Source organism: Corapipo altera, unplaced genomic scaffold, assembly GCF_003945725.1.
Source record: "Corapipo altera isolate COAL_440 unplaced genomic scaffold, ASM394572v1 52, whole genome shotgun sequence".
Lineage (NCBI taxonomy): Eukaryota > Metazoa > Chordata > Aves > Passeriformes > Pipridae > Corapipo > Corapipo altera.
Genome location: NW_020884930.1, coordinates 1635972 through 1653562, shown reverse-complemented (window position 1 = coordinate 1653562; position 17591 = coordinate 1635972). Strand labels below are relative to the sequence as shown.

The following is a 17591-nucleotide window of genomic DNA, read 5'->3' as shown; positions in this document are numbered from 1 at the left end:
GCCGGGCGGCCCCTGCCCTTGTGTGCCCCCGCGCCTAGGCAGGGCCGCGGGGCGGAGCGGCTCCTCCGGAGGCGGGGGGCGGTGCTGGCGGCGGCGATGGCGACGCTCATGGCGGTGCTGGCGCGGCCCTTCCGCCGCGGTCCTGCCGGCCTGGGGCTGCGGCTCCGACGGGAGGCGACGGGCGGCCCGTGGGGCCGGGGCCGGACGTGGAGCGAGGTAGCCGGGGTGCCCCTCGGGGTGGGGGGGGCGCGACCGCTCCCAGGGGCTTCTTGGAACGGGCTGCCATGAAGGCGGTGGAGTCACCGCCCCTGGGGGTGTTTAAGAAAAGACTGGACGCGGCACTTCGTGCCGTGGTCCCGTTGACATGGTGGTGTTCGGTCATGGGTTGGACTCGATGATCTCAGAGGCCTTTTCCAACCTGATCGATCCTGTGCCGCCGCTCGCCCCCGCGGGGCCGCTCCGCCGCGGGCGGGGAGGCGAGAGGAGGCGGCAGTGGGGAGGCTCCGGCATCGCGGGGCGCAGCGAAGGGCTGGTTTCGTTTTGCAAAAGCTGGGAGCCCTCTGCTCGTTTGAAGAACACTAGTGCGCTTTTTCTGCTTCTTATCTTGTATTTGCTCCGTATCTATGGTTTATTTTCAGTCTAGCGCTGTGGTCGTTTTAAAGCGTAATCATGAGCTTCTGTTGAATACGCTTAAAATGCCCTCTTGATGAACTGTTTTGTCTTATGAAGGTTTTTTAACATTTAAAAGTTTTTTCTTTGCTCAAAATCTGAAATATAACCGGTGCTACAGACAAAAAAAAATTTTAAACTCAGAACGTCATCATGGCTAGGCTTCGCGAATGAAGATTTGGGAGAACGATAATGTTAATATCTATCTTATGATCCCACACAGGTGCTTAGAAAAAGCCTTCAAAGGGGGCTTGTGCTTTCAACAGGGTCCTTTTTGGCTTACGAAACTCATAAGCTGATTTTTGGCTTTGCTGAGGTTCATGCAAGCTTCAAAGGTAATATTTTCAAATTTTGAAGTATGTAGGATATTCTCATGTGAAAGTTAAAATTTTTAGTGCAAGAATTATAGAGGAAAATGGTGTAATGCTTTTTGATTTTCTCCAATAAGACTGCATGCAGTGTGATTTAATGGCAGGATGCTTTTGAATCGTTTATGGGTAGCCTTGTAGCAGTTTAACAAGTGATTCTTTCAGCTGTCACTGAAAGGAGATCTAGTAGCTCGTCCTGACAGGGATAGAACACATGTACAGGTGTATGACACCTAACTTGCTCCCCAAGCTTTAAATAAATCATACTGAAAAGTTCACTTAGGAACACAGACCAAAGCTTATTTGATTTCTAGAAATTTTAGTTAGTTTAGATTTTCAGTATGAAAAAAGTGTGATTCCCATTTTATCTAGTTGAGCAATACTGAGATTGCATCTCAAAGAGAGTTGAGAAATGCCTTGTATTTTTGTGACACTTCAAAACCCTGCTTTCCCTACCAGAAAATAATATAACAAGTGATAAAATATCCTTTTCAAATTTGAATAAGGATAGTTTCACTGCTGGAAGAACAGTAACAATATCTTAAAAGAGGATATTGTTGCAGACTTAGAACTTGTCTATCACATGTAAATTAAGGATTTTGAGAGTAAGCTTAGCTGAATAGAGAATGAGCCTGACTGGCTATATTCATACTGTGCTGATGCTTATAGAAATAAAAATTCAGACAATTTTTGAGCAAATAAAGAACTGTCTCATTTTCTATAACAGAAGAAGTGTCAGTGAATAGATTTGAGATAGCCACTTGGTACACAAATAAGAAATAGTAATAACAAGGAATAAGGAATTCCTCATTTCTCATGAGGAACATAACACTGTGTAGCCACCTCTGATCTTTTCAGTGCTCCCTCTTGAATCTGGCATTTACATTGCCAAGAAAAGCAATGGTTATGGGCTTTCTTTGCAAAACAAGTAATAGATAAGGTGAAAATAAGGGTAAAATAGAAATACCTGAAAAATACTCCAAAGCAATAAAAGTATAATAATTTGCTTAAAAACACCTCGTGGGAAATGTGTTCAGAGTTTTGAGCATTTAGTCATTAGATATGTTAGTAGTGTTCAGGTCAACAAGCAAACATAACAGTTTACTGAAGATAATACTGAAGATGTACCATGAAGCTCATTTTAAACACTAAGATCTAAAGTCCAGGTAGACCGTTAGCTTATCTTTGAAAGATAAGACAGCGAGGTTAAAAATTATCTAGATTTGTAGTGTAGGATCTTTTTAAACTGAAGAGCAGGCTTTTGTGTTTAATAACCTTTAATGTTTTCCTTCTTCCATTAAGGAAAACTCTGCTGCCGCTAAATGTGTCTACCCTATTTACTAGGTAACGTCAAAAAGGAAAGCTTATAAACACAATTAATTTTTATGAAGGAGGTTAGAGCTTATGTTTTGTTAAGCATCCAAGCTGTCTTGCTGAAAGCCGTTGTAGTTGCATTAGAGAGGCACTGATTCTCAGCCTAGTTGAGCATTGTACATGTTGCTTATTCAATCCTGCTGTACCTGTAAGTTGTTTGGAATGATGGCCTAAAAAAGAGCTATATCATTTTCAGCTAGGTCATCTTGCTCTAAAATATTTTGTTTATGCTATAATGTGCTAATTACCTGTAATTTGTTCTTCTGTTTCCCCAATTTTAATTTCTTCTTAAGTGGAAGAAGTGTTAGAACAAGCAGACTACCTGTACGGGAGTGGAGAAACTGAAAAACTGTATCGGTTGCTGGTTCAGCATAAAAACAGGTACTTCGTTGCATTGAGACATTACGGTGACTTTTCAGTGCTCTTCTGTATCAGTTTTTCAACAAATATTCTCACTGGAGTATGCTGGAGAACCTTGCTTTCACCCTTATTTAAGTAGGAAAGGATTCCTAATCTTTTCCCTCCTACTGGAAAAATGAATAAAGAAAGAACTGGTAGCTGTAGAAGATGAAAGTTAACTCTTAAGTTTTTCAGTCCTGCAAAGGAGAGGTTTTTGCTTGTTTGCTTTGTTACTCGAATTTTAAATAATTTTAAAATTACTGCAAAAACTCATAATGTGGCTATGTATTAGTAGAGGATCAAGGTACCTAAAATTCAGGTGTTGAAAATTTGAGTCACTGTTTCATTTCTTTTTCACTGCTGACCAGCTATTCTTTTTGTTTTCATTTGTCTCATGTTAGGATTTGACTCTGAACAAAAAAAGGCCCTTGCTCATGTAGTTATGTCTTATGTGCACAAAACATTAAGTGAACTGGGATAAGCCGTTTAAAGAAAAAGCAGAAAAGGGATTGCAAACTTAAGAGTCCATTCCCTTGGAGGAGACAAAACATCTCGCTCCAAAAACATTTTGGTTCTTTTCAATAGTTTGCAGATCCTGGGTTTGTTTTTTTTCCCCCTTATTTCTTTTTTCCTCCCTTGTTCTTGCCAGGGGTGCAAGTGTAAAACCTGTGAAATTAAATGAAGTTCCCAGCCATATCATAAGTGAGATGTAAGCTTGTTACTAGGTGTATAACAACACTAACTATTCTCTGAGGAGTAATGATTCCAGTAGCAGTACTTAAGATTTTTGTGACTGAAAAATGAGCCTTCTAGGTCCATGTTACTCTGTTGAATAGAGCAGGACTGCTGTGCTGCGAGAGCAGTGACTCACTGTTACTCCAGATAAGAACAGAAAACTGATACTCTGAGTTTAGCAATAATTCTTATATGCTTTTAAATATTTTTAGTTTCTGGTAGTTTTGACTTCAGTGTTCTGAGGCTGGAGGTTTATAGCCACACAGACAAGACCTCTGAAAGACTCTAAATTTAAGTCTCTATTAAAATGGAAAGCCAAAATTAAAATGGTTGTGCTCTAAAAGTGCAAGTAGTGTTTCATAACAATGTGAACAAAATCAAATTTTAGATCCTTTATCTTTGGCTATAACTTACCATATACCATTTGATAAAGTGATATAAATACATAAACATAAAGCTTTTTGTGCTGGTGGTGTGGCTAATCTGTGTTTTTTCACTGTTGTTCTAGGAAGAATTTAATTATTTAAGTATAATTATAGGAAAAAGATTGATAGTGTTTTAAATATTCCGAGTACACATCAATACAAATCAGTGGAATGTTGGAAAAAATACCATCTAGCTAAGAACAGAGTAGTCCTCTTTTCCTTCCGGTGTGTTGAGTGGTACCATTATTTTTTTTATCTTTGTTTGGGTTTTTTTTGCGAAAACAAAGACCTTTCCTACAGACCTATTTGCTTTGCAGACCAGAAGTACTGTCAGACAGTCTGTAATGGTGGGCTTTCCTTTTCTATTTGTAATCTTGGGGTTGTATATAGCATAATAGGACAGACGATACAATGTTGTCTCATCACCCACTTGAGATACATTTTGAAAGACTGGTTTAAGACTTTTGCTGGCTTTGTTTCCATTATTGCTTTAAAATGTTAGTGTTTCTCTTCCTAACCAGTGATGATGCAGAGTTGTTGTGGCGGCTGGCACGGGCATCACGAGATCTAGCTCAGCTTAGTAGTACTTCTGCAGAGGAGAAGAAACAACTGACTTATGACTCCTTTGAGTATGCAAAAAAGGCTCTTGAAAAAAATGAGTCAAATTCTGCAGCGCACAAGGTGAGCCATGCAAAATAACTGAAATCTTGTTTGTTGATTTCTGCTAGTAGAAACTGGAAATGTCACTGTGCTGCGTTAGCAAACTTCAGCATAATTTAACTTTTCAGTTGAGAATGAATGAGACTTCTGATTCTCCCTAACTTTTTTGGAAGATCTGAGTTCAGACTTGTCCAGCTAAATTTCCTCTATACAGGAAACAGAAACTGGTTAAATGTATGCAGGACCATGGAGAGAGGTGTGACTGATGAGGTTTATTACAGCAGATGTAATCAGCTCCTCCTCTGATGTAGCCTTAAAAATGTTGTACATGCCCCACATTCAGCATGCTATTTCTGTATTCTGTAGGGCTTCACTAGAAGTACTTCAGGCCCTGACTTCGTTCTGCTTTTTTTTGGTGCTGCTTCTCTCACAGGCAAAGTATAGTCACTTGTGTTGACATCTAGGATCAGAAGAGGACATTTATTTCCTTACACATGCAGACCAGCAGGTCACACTGATGCTGCCTCAGCTGTTCACAACAAATACTTCTTGCTCGTTTGTCATTTGTGGTAGTGGAAGCCCTTCTGGTTGCAGGTTTTTAAAAATGTACTATCAATAGCTATAGTGCTGTATTAAATGTTTTATTTTTGTTGTTTGAATTACAGTGGTATGGAATTTGCCTCAGTGATGTTGGAGACTATGAAGGAATCAAGACTAAAATTGGAAATGCTATTGTTATCAAGGAGCATTTTCAGGTAATGCAAACAGTTTTTTGCATATGACAGCATCAGTGTGTCCAGTGTATAGATTGTGTGACAGCTGGTAACTATAATTTTTGGCAAAATATTGAAAGCGTACTTCTGTTTATATCTGTAGTGACACTTTGTTTTTTGGGGTTCTTGTGACATATGCCCCAGAAATGCTAGGGAAACAAGGAGTACAAATTATCTCCTGCAGTAAACTAAATCCCTTTAGAAGAGAGTCTTGAAATAGCTGAAGTACTTCAGACACCTCTTAGGACTAGATAAAATATAACAGTGATATTGAGAAATGGCTCTGTGGCCATCCTTTGAATTGTGGATTATGTAGTGGCAAAGGACAAATACTGAAAAAGATAAGGGACTACTAATTTTATATCACCAGAGATTATATCAAAATCTGAACACACCAAGTCTCATATGCAACTTTTAATGACCTACTAAGCAGAAGTGCTTAGAATCTGTCAGTGTTGTCAGTTTTTTGGAGGTGAGCTGATGTAGTTATGTACTGAATAAAAAATATATTGCCTTGAAATTCTTTACCTGATGAGGCTGGTTTAATTAACAGCAGGATAAGAAGTCTACTTTTTATATGTATTTTAATCCACATATGTCAGAACAACTTCTTATATCTTGTGTTGTTTTTTTCTCCCCTCAACAGAGAGCCATTGAACTAAATCCAAAAGATGCTACAACAATTCATCTTATAGGGATTTGGTAAGGCATATTTTCAAACAAAATTTAGCATTTAGCAAAGAAAAATGCCAGAATATAAAATATCTTACATGAATTGCAGAACTGCTTGTAATAATTTAGTGACTTGTAATTAATGCAAACATGAAAACCTATTAAACAGGTATGGAACATCATGCCCTGAAAAAGTCTGGCTGTTAAGCAGTTCAAAAAGATGAAAAATAATTGTTCATTTAATTTATTTGTATGGAACTATTAAACACTCGATTTGCAGACATTAAGTTTGCTTCATAGAATCCATAGCAGGCATCAGCAATTCTGAGTGCTGCTCATTTTGGTTTACTGGTGTGAATGGAGTCAACTCAACACTGAATTTCTGTTGAATTCCAGGGATGACTGCAACTTAATACAGTCTGTGAAAAACTATTTAAGTGAGATGTATTCCTAAAATACTTCTCTTGTTATCTGTCATGATACGGTATTTTCAAAGTTATATTAATAAATGGATTTATAAATTCATATATATTAACAAAAAATCTTTGAAATTTAATTTACTGCTCAGTGAAATTGGTACTTAAAATTACTGTTACATAGCAGGCAAAGGGACTGGAAATACAACTTTCCATACAAACCAGAGCATTCTGTGGAAGTGGTGTGATGGAAAGCAGTATTTTTTATGTGTTGGTGAGAGACTCCAGACAGTGCTTTTGATTATTTGTTTCAAAAAGACCAAAGCTGTTACACTGTTTTACAGGAAATCTCTGCTGTGAGATTGAAAATAAAGAAAGCCAATATATTTGCAGTTTAAAAAAAATACTAAAAACCACAGTTACTTTCTGTATGGATTTTTTGGACTCTTGAAAATCAGAGAAAACTACAATCTGCTGCTCCAGAGTTTTTTATTAGTTTACAAACTTACTTTGGTTTTTCAGCATCCACCACTCATTCCCATATGATGTAACAATTGCAATAGTCCAAATATCTAAACAAAAGCATATGCTACCAACTGACTGAGCCTCAAGGTCCATTTTGAGATAGGAAGCTTGTTCTGGAAAGTACTGAAGACACTGTTCTCAAGGAAAATTAGAAAACATGATAAGAAATGTGAAATTATTGCTGCTTTTGGCTCTAAAATATTCCATGTTGTATGTTTAAATATACTTATTACTGAATCCCAGAGCATCTTCATCTGAAACTGGCATTTGGTATCAGCCAATTCTTGAATATTTATTAATTTTTCACCTCATCTAGAGTACTCTATTTTACATAGTGTAATTGTAAACTCATTGTGGGAGGCTACTAAACTGAATGTTTAAGCGTTGTTTAATGGACCTGGAATGTTCTGTGGACTTGAAATGCTTCACAAATGTTTTCACCAATAAAAAGGTGACTGATTGATTACCTGTGTTATTTAGTAGATAGGAAAACAGTGTAGCATGACCTAGCCTAGAACACAGTGGTTTGATTCTTGGATTTATTTTCATTCTTATAGATCAGAGTCTTTCAGGAATGTACTGCAGATCTGCTTTATATTAATAATTGAAAAAAGCAAAGTAGTGTTGAGGTAAGGCAATGACATTACTCAGTTGTGCCATTTTTACAAATATATTAGAACAAAATACACACATTAAAATCATTCAAGCTCAAAAGCTGTCTCATGCTTAGTAAATGTCTCCAGTTTTAGCTAATGTAATTAGTTCCCAGTAAAAGACACATCAAAACTTCTTTAGTAGCAGTTTTGGACATCCTGCTATTTTCTTGTACAGATATAAAAACATGGTTTTAGAACTTGCAGTGTGTCTGGAGTTTTGACTCTTGAAAACAACATTTATGACATCCAGTTTTCAACAACAATTATGAAAATATTTCTCAAAAACAAGAGAAATATGGGAAGGGTAGATATAAATGTTTCTTTTTGCTTCAGGTGTTACTCCTTTGCTGAAATGCCATGGTACCAAAGAAAAATTGCTGCAACGCTGTTTGCCACACCACCAACTTCCACGTTTCAAGAGGTACAGTAGGAAAATGTTTCATAGATTATTATTTTCCCCACAAAGCTGTTGATATACTTTTACTTATTTTCCTGTCAAAGCTGACCTCTGCTTATGGAATAAGCATGGACTTGGGAGTTTACAACTATCAATAATAAAATAAGAATACAACAGGAGGCTGAGGGATAACTAAAAACTTAAAAACCTTTTAATTTTTTTCAGCTGTAGCACACACAGAATAGTGAAAATTATTCCATGTAGATTATGCAGCAGAAAATAACAAGCTATATGTAACTTAGTTTGTATTTACTGTTGTGATCTGTTGCAGATAACTGTCTGTACTAGTGCAGTGCTGATGGTTTATATGGTGCTGTTATACCATGTATTTATTTGATAGGACTATTTAGAATTTGTCCCTTTAAATGATAAAAAGCAACAGGTTGCTTTGTTACTTAACATGAGCAAATACCCTCTCATTCCTTGGCCACAAAGGGTGGGGTTTTTTAAGTTGAAAATAATTTTTTCACTCTTTGCTATGAAAATTCCTGCTGTCATACGCCCTAAAACATACTGTCCAGGTATTTATCTTCTAGGGTGTCTAAAACAGCGTGCAGCTTATTTAAACACCTGTACATATATAGAAACTTGAAAATTAAATTGGTAATAGAAAAGTTTGCTGCAGCTGTTACAATCTCTGGTTGTTTAGATCAACTAATAACTGTTTTTTTCTTTTATGGTGGGGGGGCAGGAGTCACTAGGAAGTAATCGTAGAAGACTGCTTGCTGTTACACAGAAAGTAATTTAAGGTCTGATTGAAAAAGAAATAAAACTTTTTAATGAAAAGTCAAGCTTGTAAGTTTTGCTGAAAATCACTCTCAGAAGAATACAAAGCATCAACCAGGATTTCAAATACTGCAAAATGATGCCAGTCCCAGCATCAAGTTCTGTAGCTCTTAAAGTGGCTGAAGAAGCAAACTTGTACTGGAAGGATTTCTGCAGTTTCAGTACAAAATATGTTTTGTATATACATCCATACTTTTACGTTCTCTGAGAGTGTTTTCCCCCCAACTAGTACCATTAGGAAGAGGTAGAGTTGGACTGAAATTTCGTATGTGCGGGATGGGAAACTGATTGAAAAATATGTGGATTTCAGAAATGTTTATCCTCATGTAAGAGGGTGCTAACTAGTGCTCTGTGGGAGTTAGTTCTCTCTCTAAAGCATTTGTCAACATTAATGTCCTAAATCATAAGATTCATTTCATCTGTTAAATTTATACATGAGAAGCATGTGGGGAAAACTGCAGATGTGCTGGATGGTACAAATAAAATGCGAAATTATCTTGACAAGTTGAAATGAAAATACACAATCTGGTTTGCTGGGGACAAACAGGTGGTACTGTACTTAATGGAAGAATTGGTAGGGGGATATTTTGGATAAGTACTAGTTCTGCTGAAATAATGTCAAATCTGATTGTACATTGAATAAGAAGCATCACAGCATGTTGAATTAATAAAAATAAGATCACAGACAGGAAGTCCTTATCCAGCTATTTTAAGCATGCACGTAAGGCTTTAGTTTGTATTTGGTTTATTCTCCATTTTAAGGAAGACAACTTTGTCTTTTACAGGCGCTACGTTACTTTCACATGGCAGAGGAAGGTAATACTTCAAGCTTGTTTTGACTGAAAAGTATCTTTCGTGAATGATGACTTGCAGTAAACCTCTAGTTTTCGGTATCATCTGAATAGCTGTAGCTATTAATAGCCAGGTAAACCAAACAGTAGGGTATGATCAGCTGATAAATGTATCAGCCTGGTGTGCCAGTCAGCACACTGGACTGTTAAGTTGGCACATTTCTTCAGAGATACTCAAAGTATGCTACACTTTCTATCATCACTTACAGTGTAATGTGAAGGTTTTTTCAGAATAACTATTAAAGTGAAATTTGTACCTTCCTGAGTAACAAAGTACTCTTTCCCAAGGAATTCAACTGGAGTGCAGAAGAAAGAAGAAATCAAAAAAAGAGAACTTTATGTTATTTTTCTCAAAACTTAGTTCTCTGTATTCTAAATAGAACAACAGAAAAAGCACACTTTTTATTATTTCAAAAGTGATTAGGATCAGAGTGCCAATCTAACTGGCAGTAAAACTGTCCACATGATGTAGAAGAAAATATGAAGCTACTATTTCTCCAAGAGTGAAGTCGTAAGCAAAACTGATTAGCTGAGAGATAAAGGAAGACAAGGAAAGACAGTGTTTTATGAAAGACTTGTACATAGTTAAACAAGTGAAGTTTAAAGGAAAAGCTCATTGTGTTCTGGGTGTCCCGTAAGGCAGCTGTGAGCTGGAACACTGAACTTTGTCTCAAAATTTGCCTTTAAAACACCTTCATATGTTTTGAATCCTGATCTTAGATCCAGCAGCAGAAAAAGCCTGCATTTATAAGTATGGACTGTAGGCAAGATTAGCCTTTAATAATGATTGATAGCCAAGCTTGCTTAGTAAAAAGCTTTAAATCTCTGCTTAAAAATGTTGAATGTGGGTACAAATAATTTTAAGTTTTCTTTCGTGCAACAAAAGCTAAACTGGTATCTTTATGTGCTAGGAAATGTTCCCTTTTTTCCTTTGCCTATACTTGCTCAGCTGGTTGCATTGCCTGCTAGGTCCAAAAAAGCCCAAAATCTGCAAAACAAAGCTGTTATGCATTAAGCTCACTGCTTTGCTCTTTGTGAGGAATCTAGTTTTGTTTAGTATATTAACTAACAAGCTTCTAGTTAATATACTTGTATATAAGACCAAAATCTAGTAAGTGAAAGTTTTACATTGGCTTTCTTCTGATCCAAAGCCAAAAGACTATATGTGTTTTCTGAAATAAGTATCAAAGGGCTTTGATTATACACTACTCATTCTCATGTAAATCTTTTCTCCTGTCTATGCAGCCGATCCAAATTTCTACAGCAAAAATTTGCTCTTTTTGGGGAAGACATACTTGAAGTTAAACAATAAAAAGATGGCTCTTCTCTGGTTAAGCAAAGCAAAGGAGTATCCTGCACAGACAGAAGAGGACAAACAGGTAGGAAGTTAAGAACTGTAATAGTACAATCATGTATTGTAACCAACATGTGACATCATGGCAGTGAAATGTTTTATAAAGTTAACTCAGATGAAATTGTAGTTCAGCACCTATTATTCGGAATCACATCAGCACCAAAAAATTCTAGTATGTAGCTAATCACCCCTGAACACAGTGGTTGGAAATATTCTGTTTATTTATTGTAGAGAACTGTTAAATTTCCTTCTCCACGATGTTTTTGTAGTCCTTACAACAACCCAGCCTTAGCTGTGTTGCTGAAGTTCAGGCAGGCACCCGGGCTAGCCTCTGTCTCTGTGAGCAGATTGACTTTTCGTATGCCTAAAACTGGAAAGGTAGGAATCACGTTTTGGAAGAGCTAAAAATCACACAAACATGAGGAAGAAAAACCCCCCACATATATGTGAAAAACTTAATACTGCAGTCCATTCCAAGCCCTTAGGGAGAGATTCAGATGGTCTGAATTGACACAAATGGAGGTAGTGTATCTTTGACAGCAAACCTGCAGTGCAAGGTGGCATCAGGCACTTAATTACCCTTTGGAACTGCTCAGAAGGATCCTGGTTTGGATGGGTAGGCATCTACTTCCTACCTAAACATATACAGAGTACAAACTCATTGTTTTTTCTTATGGTCTATTGACCTCTAATTTGTTAAGCATTAAGCTACAGCATGAGATGCTTTAACTGTTACAGAAATCATCCATATGGGTTGTGACATTCTAATATCCTAATTGTTAGAAATACTTTGGTAGGATTTTGCATTTCACACCTCAGAAAAAAACACTACTGAGGTAGTGTTACAAAATCCCTCTGTAGATTTGCTGGTAAGGCTCAAACTGTTTCTTCCAAAAGTGAGCTCCTTTAATAACACCTTTCAGTAGAAATAGGAGTATTACGTTCCTCCACTGCCTTGTAAAATGTATAGGAATTTAATAGCCTAAAGTAGTAGTGGTCTCAGGTCAATTCTTTTGACAGTTACTAGTAGCTAGAGGCACATGTGAAACCAGTGATTCCAAAAGCTTGCCTTTTTTTAAGAACCACAGAAAAGGAATAGTCAGGAGTGAATTCTGTGCAGTAGCCAAGTTGTTAAACCACTTATCTGCTGCAGCCAGTCGTGGCCTCCTGGTACAAACATCCATTTCCTGATCTCCTAAGGGGTGCAGAGCTGCTGAACTGAGAGAGGTGGTATTCTCTCCGTTCTCTGGGTGAATGTGTAAAGTGCAAAATTTATTGGGAGCTAGACTCGGTAGTCCAGTATGAAGGAAAGTGGCCTGTGCAAAGAAATTTGAATTCTTGTCTCAGCATAACTAGGTTTTCTGAACATTTGTTACTACAGATAGAGGTATCTGGCTTATGTTGTCTACACTGCTTGCTCTGTCAGGAGAAGTTTGTTGAGTTGGAGGGGCTGTTTGGGGGGTGGGGGGGTGGTGCTGGGATTTTTGGGATTTTTTTGGGTTGAGGGGGCGTTAATATAAATGTTAGAGGTCATATTAAAATCGTATTAGATTTTACCCAGAAGCTCTAGGCAAAGGGAACCTCAGAAACTGTCTTCTCACACTCTCTTACCTGCTGTCCAGAATCTTGAAAACTCTGGGTTGGTTGAGTATGGTCAGAGGTAGGACAACTCCCTACATTGCTACTATTGGACTACAGCAAATAAAGAGCTAATCACCTGTATCCAACACAAATAAACTTACTATATGTAGAATGAATTACACTGAAGACACTGGCTTAAGTGGTTTTATTCTTATTCATGTTTCAAGTATTGAGCACCTTGAACTACAGATGAAAAATGACTAGTCTTAGGAGGATTCTGAATATACAGAACTGTGGTGAAGTGTTTGGGTGCTTGTGTGGCAAACTTTGCTACAAGAGCCTATAACTACTTGGCACTCTTTTGTTACCATTTATTTCTTTCAGGTACAGAAAGAAGCTTTGGAGCTGCTTAATTCTATATAAGAAGAAACAAGATAATGGGAATTCAGTGCCTCAGATTTGAGCAGCACAGGAAAAAGGCCCCAAATACTACTTTGGTTTATTGAAGCTGTTAATAAAAGTACAGCCCTGACCTTCTATCTCCATATCATTTCAATTACGGTGTCAACTAGAAGATATTTCATTATGTGATCGTCTCTGCTGATTTGTATGGGAATGAAGGGCTTTATGGACAACCTAGGAATATATATAGGATATATTAGAGGGAAAAGGCTGGGAGAGAGGTTGCACAGGTTTTTAATTAAGTTTTTTACACTCTTAAACTACAAGTTGTGTATGAGGAATAATAAGAAACATGATTAGCATAAGTTTAAAAAAGGAGGGACAGGGCCATGACAATTTTAATTCTGCAGTTTTTTCTAGAGCCTTTTGCTGTGGGGTTCAGTGGTCTTCAAGAGTAATAGGTGTTCACATTATTACCTGCTCTTAAAGATTTCTCTTTAAGCCTGCACCATCTTAATTCCAATACTCTTAAATGCTAGTGTTTGCAAAAAGTGCTGTGGTAAAACAAAAAACAAACTAACAAAAAACCAAACAAAAAAACCCCCACAAGTAGGGAACATCAAAGAAAATTTATGGGTGATAGCAGCAGTGATCTGTGAAATATGACTACTTACTTTTCTATTTAAAGGCTGTGAATTCTGATGATTTTGTGGCTGTAAATGTTTGCTGGGTACACACAATTTCCCCTAGACTGACAACAGGAGGAATACACACTCCCAATACATTAGAAAGGAATGTCTATGTGGAAGCATATGGACTTCTGTCTGTAAAGATAAAGTTTTCTACTTGGTCTTGCTACCATTTTAGCAGGAATTTTCACCAGCAATATAAAGTAACCTAAGTTACATATCCAGCATAGAAAACATTTACAGACTTTCCAGACAGTGTATTTGGATTACCCAAGAGAAAAAGAGGACCAAATAATGAAAATATGGTAGGCAATCAATTACATGTAGTATTGTCAGTAGAACAATCTAGATCAAATTGACTATAAATACCTAATGTTTGCTTTACTAGAAAATCTGTAGGAGGAATATGAAGAACAGCATAGTTGCTAAGACTAACAAACCAAGCCAGATCTAAGTCAGTAGTAAAAATTAACAGCTGAGAGAGAACTGAGGCTTTAATTCTAGCCTCAGATTATGAAACTAGTTACAACAGGGGGTTTGTCCACTAAAGTAATTAAGTAATTTAAAGTAATTTTCTATTACTATTTTCTATTATAAATATTATAAATATTTCTAATATTTTCTATTAGTAGAGCATCAAAATGAAGTCTTCAGTGTGGCAGCGTCTCAGGGTGGATGATATGGTGTTTAGGAGAACATTCTGCATTCATGTACTACAAAAACATTTGCCATACACAGATTTGCCTCCAGTAGCTTTGTGGCACAAGCACCTTACTTAGGTGCCTTTTCTGCTGCTGCACAAAGAGGAAGGATATCCAGGTACTGAATAACAACTGTTGAGTGTGTAGTGAAAACCAGCTGAGTTGCAGGAAGAAAGGAACCAACAAAACCCATGAACTACACAGTAGCTCCTTCAAGTAGTGGTACCTCAATGGTTCCCTTGTCCGAGCTCCAGCCTTTGCTGTCCTCCCTCTCTTCAGTCTTACTCACTCCCCCCAAGTAGAGGTGAATGATGGGGAATTCAAATGGGAAAAGAAAATATTACAGTGTAGTATTACTGAAATTCCCTGAAAGTTTAAGTTACCTGTACACATATGCACATGAGTATATTAAGTGTTGTGCTTTTTTTCCTCCAGAGCCATGCTTTCAGTCAGTCCCTTGGCACCAATTCACAGATCATATACATGTACAGAAGGCTACTGGGTTTGTTTTTTTCTTGCTTACTAACCCTTACCCACAGGAAAAACTACTGCAGTTATGAGACAGCTAAAGTTATCAAAACAATAAACCAACTACATTCTTGTGATGTGCTGTCTTTATTATTATTTTGTTCAGTTACTCAGAGATTCACAAAATTCAGCAGTTGGTAGAGGGCCATTAAGTCATTCATTAGTGCAGATTCATAAAATTTAACTGTGACATTTAGCTTTCCTCATTGTCTTTTAGGCAAGTCACACACACTTCTGGTCTTGGACTTTTTTTTTAAACTTCCTCTATTCTAACAAGTGTAAGTAATAATTAAGGTGGACTTGCACTTGAAACTGATGTAGTGCTACATGAAAGTGGTTTCGTAGAGGATATTTGGTGTTGTATGAAAAACCCTCAAGGTGGTTGAAATTCTTGAAGCTCTTACAGAAAAGTTCATGTAAATAGGCAGTCTGTTGGGGTCATTGCACTACCAGTATGACCAGAGCTATGCACAGATTAACAGCTCCACTTTAGGATGTGCATATTGAAAACAAAGCCTCGAGACAATCCAATATGTAGAAAAATAAAATTTTGGCAGAATTCAGTTGCTGTATTGGAAAGATACGTGAACAGATACAGCTATTTTTTCGCATGTACACTTTTAACAGTGCAGTATGATATGTTACACAAATGTGTTTAATCATATTCTAAAATCATTTTCATGTGTATACAAAATTCTGTATAATTTAAATGTAATGGAATTTACAGTTAATATTTAAAGCATAATACAAATGGTGATTTCAAACATGTTTTTACTCTATAATAAGGAAGCACGGTTTGCTAAAAGTAGCATTTAATATAAATCACATGAATAAGGTGTTAAATTTTAATATTTTTTAAACACATCCTTGCAGTTCAGCAAATGCCCTCCCTGCCAATACAACTAATTTTAAAATGCTTTTATGTTACTGTGGACTTAGGATAATCTCGACCTACCTAAAAGAATGACAGGTTTTAGACATACTTAATTCAAGTACGTCTAAATTTCTGTAAGAACTTTAGAGGAATGAGAGAATTTAATACTAAATAATATTTTTATCTGTGCAAAGCTTAAGTAACTTTCATTTTATTTGGGTTTACTAGATCCAATAACTGAAACTGAACATGAACACAGAAAGCAGCAAAATTCACATTACCTTTTGTATACCTTTTGTATACCCTTATAGCTCAGTTTACATTAATATAACTCTACAGTTACAAAAAGGACATCATGGATTGAAAAGGGAAACCAAAACAGGAAAAAAAAAAAAGAAAAAAGAAACCTGCAAGACACCAGACCAGGAAGAGAATGGGTAATATTTTCTATTTTATTATTTTTTCTTTGAAGATTACCTAACATCCTCATGGTAATAACCCAAGGTACTATGTAAACAAATTTCAATGCTGCTCAAATGAATTAAAATACTCTGTTCAGCTCCTCCAATAAGTCAGAACAGTGGCACCAACTTCTTTCAACATTAAATCACATTCATCTTATTGTACATGACTCTTGTGCAAGTAGTAAAGGCTTTATTCATGACCTTGGCTACATCAGTAGAGAGGGATATATCAGCTATTTAGGTATTAAAAAAATTAAACTGACAGAAGAACAGATTCTGTCATCTCAAATACCAGCAGCATCTTTCTATATATTTAGGATACGTTTGGCCTAAGCCTTTAACACCTTTTAGAATAGCCATGCAATAAAACAAACTTGGAGATGTTTCTTAAGAGAACACAGAGCAGTTTAAACATTTTTCTGAATGATAAAGCCAAGATAAAGCAAATCCAGGCCCTTTTAAATGGCTGCAACTTTTCATATCCTTACAGCTCTATAAAACTAGAGCCCATTAGTATATATATTTATATTTTTTATATATATATTTTAAATAAGTCTCTTGTCTGCTTTCAAAATTTATGGAGGGGTTTTTCTGGTCTTTTGGGAGGGCAATAAATAAAAGTAGAAAAGGCTGAACTGTTTTGCATATATTTGTGGAAGAACGGAGAACAATTAAACTTTTAGAGTTCCAGAAAGATCACTGTACAGAACAAAAAGCTTATATACAATTAAGTGTGCAATTTTAGTTGGCTGGGCCTTTTATTATGCAAGATATCCATTTTGACTAGAAGCTGCTTCTACTCTTGACCAAATCCCTCTGTTTCTTCAATGGCAAAAAGCAACTTCTCTTTTAGTTGTTCATAGCTTTTATATGGTGGCAAATCCAAACGATTAAAACTGAGCAGAAAAAACATAAAATTTTGTTAACTTTATCTAAACCCCATGTAGAAGTCTACAGAACTTGACTGCTATAGTAGAAGTTACAAATGTTCTGATCTAACAATTAGAAACAAAGAAAAAACAATCAGCACAATCTCACTGCCTTGACATTTCTACAAGCAGTAAAACCAAACAAAGTTTGAGACAAATACTTAAAGAAATAAAAGTCTGTTACCGGATAAAAAACCAAACCTTTGAAGACCGAAGACAGCCCAAGATTCAGAGAACTATAATACTTAGCAAAAAACATAATATAAACATAACACTTAGAAAAAACCCTATAATACTTAGAAA

The 17591-nt window shown here is 36.6% G+C and overlaps 3 protein-coding genes across 6 annotated transcripts in view; 1 reads left to right on the top strand and 2 right to left on the bottom strand.

Annotated features, from left to right (window-relative positions):
• CPNE3 (copine 3) overlaps positions 1–17591 on the bottom strand; it is a 47469-nt gene that overhangs the window by 28951 nt on the left and 927 nt on the right. The gene's annotated exons all lie outside the window — the stretch shown is intronic.
• On the top strand, positions 82–13235 carry RMDN1 (regulator of microtubule dynamics 1). Its single transcript, XM_027659119.1, has 10 exons — positions 82–216; positions 893–1004; positions 2705–2792; positions 4492–4651; positions 5296–5385; positions 6050–6105; positions 8006–8093; positions 9701–9731; positions 11012–11145; positions 13086–13235. Exons 1-10 carry the CDS (start codon positions 97–99, stop codon positions 13122–13124), a joined length of 918 nt encoding a protein of 305 aa, XP_027514920.1. The 5' UTR covers positions 82–96; the 3' UTR covers positions 13125–13235.
• Positions 15093–17591, bottom strand: part of WWP1 (WW domain containing E3 ubiquitin protein ligase 1) — a 59068-nt gene continuing 56569 nt past the window's right edge. For all 4 annotated transcript variants that reach the window (XM_027659113.1, XM_027659114.1, XM_027659112.1 and 1 more), the window contains one exon: positions 15093–17255. In XM_027659113.1, coding sequence (XP_027514914.1) covers positions 17156–17255 — 100 coding nt within the window. In that variant the 3' untranslated portion in view covers positions 15093–17155. The remainder of the gene's footprint in view (positions 17256–17591) is intronic.

Excerpts from the sequence above, each read along its gene's own strand:
- RMDN1 (XM_027659119.1), top strand. The coding sequence starts at position 97 with ATGGCGACGCTCATGGCGGTGCTGGCGCGGCCCTTCCGCCGCGGTCCT. Across the intron at positions 217-892 it reads GGGGCCGGACGTGGAGCGAG|GTGCTTAGAAAAAGCCTTCA; the intron begins GTAGCCGGGGTG and ends GATCCCACACAG. Across the intron at positions 6,106-8,005 it reads ATTCATCTTATAGGGATTTG|GTGTTACTCCTTTGCTGAAA; the intron begins GTAAGGCATATT and ends TTTTTGCTTCAG.